Genomic DNA, 6,392 nt, shown 5'->3' on the forward strand with positions numbered 1-6,392 from the left:
ATATTACAGAGATATTTAATTGTAGCTGATAGGAAATGCATCCTAGAAGTACATAGTATTAATAAATTGACTTTATGAAATGTTAATTACCATAATGAGTGGAATTTTATAGTTCACATGCGAGCAGGCTGCCTGGTGTGGTGTGGAGATTAGTGGCTGTAATGATATTGCCATGCCTGTTGCCTGCCTGTCTCTGCCAATATTTTAGCAGCAGTGGGTGAGATGTCAAGCACTGCCTTTGAATTACTTGGGACTTTGAATTCATTAATGGCCAGTAACGGGCTCCTTCCACGAGAGATGTCCATGCAACCTTTTGCCGGCAAGGGAGGTTGAGCGGATGGAAGTTCCTCCCTGAGTTGATTAATGGTCTGTTGGTCATCAAATTGCTCAACTAGGCCAACTGTGCAAAAGGATGTTTGTCCCCAACTTATCAGCTGAGGGAGCAGGATCACCGCCTCTGATCTATAAATCTACAGCATATCTGTTGTTCCGCTGGCTAGAGTCTCGAGTCAATAAATATTTTTATTTGTACAGTTGGTCACATGGCCTCATTTTCTTGGCATTTCTGTTTAGGCTACAGCTTGAATCAACATCACGACAGTCAGTTACAACCCAACCAATGTAACAGGGAAACAACTCCTCACTTGTGAAAAGTTACCTCTAGCATATCAGCAGCATTATGAAATGAGGTTGCAACCTGTGAAAGTTTAGTGTTTTTTAATACCCTTATGTTGCAAAATTGGTTCTAGAAAACCGTTGATTTGTATGTCAAAACCCTTATTAGATTAATGTGGAAAATGTATTGTACACCCTCATGAATATATATTATACAGGTTTTACATAATTTTAACACTAAAGAATACATTTTAAATGAATTTATGTAAGACTGTTTCAGTTTTAACCAAATTCACTTATGTTTTGCAGTATATTCTTTCGATGGGCTCCTGGTTTTTGGCTTGCTTTTTATATGCACCTGTGCATACCTGAAAAAAGTACCACGACTAAATAAATGGCTTCTATCTGAAAAGAAAGGGGTATGGGGTGTGTTTTACAAAGGTAAAATAATATGATATTACACTTAATGAACAAAAACATTAATCTGTTTCAGGATATGATAAAATCACTGTTCTTTGACAAATAATAAAAAGATCGTAAGGATTTTGAATGACTTATTGCTCCAGTTTGTATTGTGTATTCTTGAGGATTAAAACTTATAAGTTTTGATTAACAGGGTTTGATTACCAAGTTAATTACTATAACCAGACTCGATCAGAGCATGTGATTTAATTGATCATGGACCAAAATAATCATAAAGTAGTAAAATAAATTGAGATTTGACCTTCTCTATGTCCAGCAATATTCTTGTGTTTATTTTTTATAACTTTAGATTGTCTTTGCATAAATATTTATCAGACAATGCAAATAACAGAAAAATGCAAAATACTGTATATTCTGTAAATCTGAAACAAATTGAATGCTGCAGAAATTCTGTAGTTCTGGCAGGATCTGTGGAAAGAGATGCAGAGTTAACGTTTTAAGTCCAGTATGACTTCTTCAGAACTGAAAGATTTTGGAAAAGAGTTTTTTTTATCTACTTTCGACAGAGGCAGAGGAGGAACAAGTGGGCAGGTGGTGTAGAGACCCTGTGCAAAGAGAAAGGAGTTGTTAAAGGAGAAAGATGTGTAAAATAGGTATTTATTAACACGTGAAAGGAAGAGAATAAGCCTTTTCTGCTAACAGCAAACTAAACAAGAGAAACAAGACAAAGTTTCAGGTGTGTTAGAGAACATAAGGAAAATGGAGCACAGACATAATGTGGTCAATTTCTGAAGATGTGGAATTCAGTATTGAGACCTCAAGGCTATAAGGTCCCCAAGCAGAAAATGAGGTGTTGTTCCCCAAGCTTGTTTTGTTAACGCGAATTAGCTGTAACACAATTGATGAATAGTGGACGCTGTTCGGATAACGCAAACTTTCTGCTGTACACATATAGCGATTTCCCTATAACGCGATTTTCTATAGCGGGGGTCACACAAGAACGCAACTATTGCATTATAGAAGAACTACCTGTACTTCAGACATTGCACGTTAATACTACAGTCAAGAAAGCACACCTATGCATCTACTTTCTTAGGAGGCTAAGGAAATTTGGCATGTCCACAATGACTCTTTATAGATGCACCCTAGAAAACATCCTATCTGGATATATTACAGTGTTGTCTTATAAAGGGAAGTCGAGGTTCTCTGATAATTAAAATCCAAGCACAAGCCTCCAATCTGTTACAATGGGTGTAAATGTCCCCTTCTAATAATTAAACCTGAAACACCCAGAGGAGTGCGCTTCACCTCACCCAATCTATTAAAAAGGAGTGGTTAAATGAAAGAAAATCCTTGATATTCACTTTATAAGCAACAAGTAAAAATTTATTTATTTTAACCCTAACAGTGAACAAATTAACAGAACTACTAACAAACCGACCAATTCCCCCCTAACAACTAACTATTCCCTAACTAAACAAAATTATACTGGTATGCTGTTCCAATAAACACAAATCCTACTAATAAGAAAACTAAATTATAACTTGGACTCAAAGTCCATACAGGTGTATCTTCTGGAATGTTCTGCCTTCTCTGCTGTCTCTCCAGTCATGTACATCTTTCTTTCACTGATCCTTCTGTCAAGGATGTTTTCTTTATGAATTCCTCTGAGGACTTTTAGCTCGAAGTGCCATGGTACCATTTATGAATAGATGGTGCTTTCTCAGAAAGCTTAGAGATTTCTGTGAGAGCTAGACGTTTATTCCTCAGATGGCCTTTTGCTCTCGCACCGATTTTTCAGAAACCCTCTTCTTATAAACCTGATTTTCTGAAGAAGGGTCTAGACCCAAAACGTCAGCTTTCCTGCTCCTCTGATGCTGCTTGGCCTGCTGTGTTCATCCAGCTCTACACCTTGTTATTTCTTAAACCCCTGATGGTCTGTCAGTTTTCTTGTAATAGGTTTGGTCCAAAGTTGTCAAAACTACCAGATTTAAATTCAATTGGTTATCAATTTCTAAGTGCTTAGTTTAAATTTAATTGGCTGATCTTCAAGCTAGTTGCCAGAACTGAAAAGAAGCCTAAGGTTTCCAATCACACAGCCAATTGATACATGTTTCAATTTTAGAACTGTCTGTACATCTTCAACTGCTTGCAGACACACTTCTGTTTAAATCTCCAAGCTTAGAAAAGCACATTACCTCTTAAAGGGATTACGCACCCCGCCAAACACCCCCCCCCCCCCCCCCAATTTTTATGAACGAATTCTAACTTCGTACCTTCCAATTCACAACTACTGTACACAGTTTTGCAGCAGTGATATGGCAGCTGTCCATAGAACATAGAACATGACAGCACAGTACAGGCCCTTCGGCCCGCGATGTTGCACCAAACTGAAACCCATCTAACCTACACTATTCCATTATCATCCATATATTTTATCCAATGACCATTTAAATGCCCTTAAAGTTGGCGAGTCTACTCTGCCCAAGACTGCTAGGAATTACAGAGAGATGTGAACACAGCCCACTCTATTATGAAAACCAGCCTTCATCCATTGACTCTGTCAGTACTATCTGCTGCCTCTGGAAAGTAGCCAACATAATCAAAGACTTCTGCCACCCTGTTATGCACTCTTTCATTGGGCAGAAGATACCAAAGTTTGAAAACACATACTTCCTCCCTGTTGTTATGAACAGGCCTCTTACATATTTGAGTTGATCTTCCTCTGTGCCTTCTCTGTAGCTGTAACACTATCTTCTGCATTCTGTTCTATTACCTTGATGTACTTATTTAAGGTATGATTTTCCTGGATGGCATGCAAAACAATACTTCTCACTGTATTTTGGTATGCGTGAGAATAATAAATCAAACAAATCAAACCTATTTTACCTGTCTCTTTCACCATCTCCTTGTCTTTTGCACTGGGCCTCTACATCAATCTGCCTTTTCGTTCCTCTGTCAAAAGTATAAGAAATCCATTTTCCAACAACCTTTCTGCCCTGGAGAAGACTGATACTGGACTTGAAACATCAACTCTCTTTCTCTTTCCACAAGACACCTGACTCTATTCTCAACTAGTATCATGGTGAGCAGGCTAGTAATGTGTGTGGAGTAATCCACTGCGACTCCTGTCAGTTTTTCCTGCTACCTATGATGAAACATCTAAAGTTTTGAGTCTCTCTGTACAGTACGGCACAGTTTAAGAAAACTTTGAGGCAAAATGCCTACCAGAATTTCTTCTCCATGCCACACATTTAGATCTTGCATTGTGATACCTCATTAAAGGTGTTTTCTGAATGTGACATTATGGTTTTCAGTGTGTTGTAATGTATTTTTAAAGAAAAAAAAATGAGGACACATTATTGTACTGATTACTAAATAAAACTATGTTTCTTTACAGCTGCAGTAATAGGAACAAGACTTCATGTACCAGTTGCACTGTCTTGCCTTGTCATGGGTGTTTATGTTTTGTTTATTAAATGACAACAACAATCCAAATTTGATGAAGAACATAAGAGGAACAATATATTTAGCAAAACGTTCAACAAGGATTATGATCAGATAATGTTTCCTTTCTGTACAAGAACCGGACGCTATACTGTTTATCCTCTCATGCTATCCTGGAGGTGCTTGGAAGAAACATTAACAAATGGAAAAGTAAATTGCTGGTATATACATGGTCCGTACTAAATCTGTCTCTTTATTCCAAGGTGTGTGCTTATAGCAAATCTTCTGTTTCACTTGAAAACAACATCATGAAAGACTAGTCGGACAATTAGTCAAGATTTTTGAGTATTCAACTTTGAAGGAAGTATTTGTGTGGTTTAGTAACTTTGGAAATATTTTGAATTGAAACTGTAATCCTGAGATAATCATTTAAAGTTGGTTTCTTTTTCAATTTCTGGATTTAATCAGATACTAAAGTTTCCATTTAAAAACAGGAAATTTTGTCTTGGCGTATTTTGTCTAAGGTAATGACGTTGTTGTACATTGGTCCAGTTGACTATGTTTGCTATGTCTTCCTAAAATGATGTATACTATGATTAAAAAAGTAACACTTTATTCATAATTTAGGGTGTTGTGGTGAAGTTTATAAAATGAGATACTTAACCAAAAAAAACAAAAGTTATAAAGTTATTTTTGGATAACCCTATCGGAATCTGTAAAGTGACTGTAGCGATGATGAGGATGCCCAACCTGCCTTAAAAAGTTCTTTCTTGTAACAAGGTGACTGCATTGGTTTTATTGACCCAATGGTTACTGAAATGAAGGTAGTCAATTTGTTGGACATTTCAAAATTTAAATATCCTGTTCTTTCCTTTGACATTGAAGCTGCGGTATATATTCTTGCAAAATGTTATCTGCACTTCAAGGAATTATCATAATTTTGGAAGGAAGTACGATATTAAATAAAAACAACCATTGCAGGGGAAACGTGTTTTAAATTTTAATGCAGTTTTTCTTTGATTTTGAAGAATCCACCTGGATCCGTGGTTGTCTGTTATTTCTATAGCTGTTCAGAGGGGAAGAAATTGAAGCGAACAATACTGACTGTGGCACCAATGAAATGCTTTATTGCAGTCTATACCACACCCTCCGAACTATTGCAGTCTGGTACATGGATTTGCTAAGATCAGACTTTGGGCAGTTGCAGCACTATTCCTGCCTGTCACAGGGTTCTCATTTCCAAGGATGTGCAATTGCTAATGCATTGGATGCTATAATGTATCGAGTTTTTTTTAAATCCCAGTGCGTGAATTTTCTCACTTACCACAACCCTCAGGAACCCCACCCTACTGAAGTGCATATGACTAAATCAGGTATGGATTGTGAAGATTCTGTAACTGTTCATTAAAATATTTGGAAATTCATCTAGGATATTTTCCCTTTTTTCACTCTATTTCCTTTTGGGAGAGGTTTCAGACAACATGCACAAAGCCAGCAACTTGTCCATTAGATATTTAATAAATTTCAATGCCATAAGCCAGACCTGTACGTGAATCGTTGCCTTCCTAAACTGGAGTGTGCATTTATTTTCACAATGCCCAGATAAATGTATCAGCTGCAGGTTGAATAGATATTCTTGTCACTATTTTGGGTTTATCGTATGCCATCATGTGATTACCTTAGCTTTGGAAAGCAGAACAATAAATGTTCAATAGATCTGTGACTTAGGCTGTATATTTATTCAACATTGAACCGTTAAATTCCAGGCAGAAGGACAAACAGTAGATTTTCAATAACTGTAGACTTGTTTATTCATCATGAGAATATAGAAAGTAATAAATCTGCTTCTTCTATACTTGAAGGTTAAACTGAATCTGAAACAAAGTTCCTAACTGATGCTTCTTTAC

General features: G+C 36.8%; 1 protein-coding gene across 1 annotated transcript; it reads left to right on the forward strand.

Moving 5' to 3' along the window:
* Positions 1 to 222: 222 nt before the first annotated feature.
* On the forward strand, positions 223 to 5,909 carry tmem167b (transmembrane protein 167B). The gene is made up of 3 exons (XM_048611841.1): positions 223 to 319; positions 925 to 1,056; positions 4,439 to 5,909. Exons 1-3 carry the CDS (start codon positions 223 to 225, stop codon positions 4,519 to 4,521), a joined length of 312 nt encoding a protein of 103 aa, XP_048467798.1. The 3' UTR covers positions 4,522 to 5,909.
* The last annotated feature ends 483 nt before the right edge of the window (positions 5,910 to 6,392 follow it).

This window comes from Rhincodon typus, chromosome 25, assembly GCF_021869965.1.
Source record: "Rhincodon typus isolate 14 chromosome 25, sRhiTyp1.1, whole genome shotgun sequence".
NCBI lineage: Eukaryota > Metazoa > Chordata > Chondrichthyes > Orectolobiformes > Rhincodontidae > Rhincodon > Rhincodon typus.

Excerpts from the sequence above, each read along its gene's own strand:
- tmem167b (XM_048611841.1), top strand. The coding sequence starts at position 223 with ATGTCAAGCACTGCCTTTGAATTACTTGGGACTTTGAATTCATTAATG. Across the intron at positions 320-924 it reads GTCCATGCAACCTTTTGCCG|TATATTCTTTCGATGGGCTC; the intron begins GCAAGGGAGGTT and ends TATGTTTTGCAG. Across the intron at positions 1,057-4,438 it reads ATGGGGTGTGTTTTACAAAG|CTGCAGTAATAGGAACAAGA; the intron begins GTAAAATAATAT and ends GTTTCTTTACAG.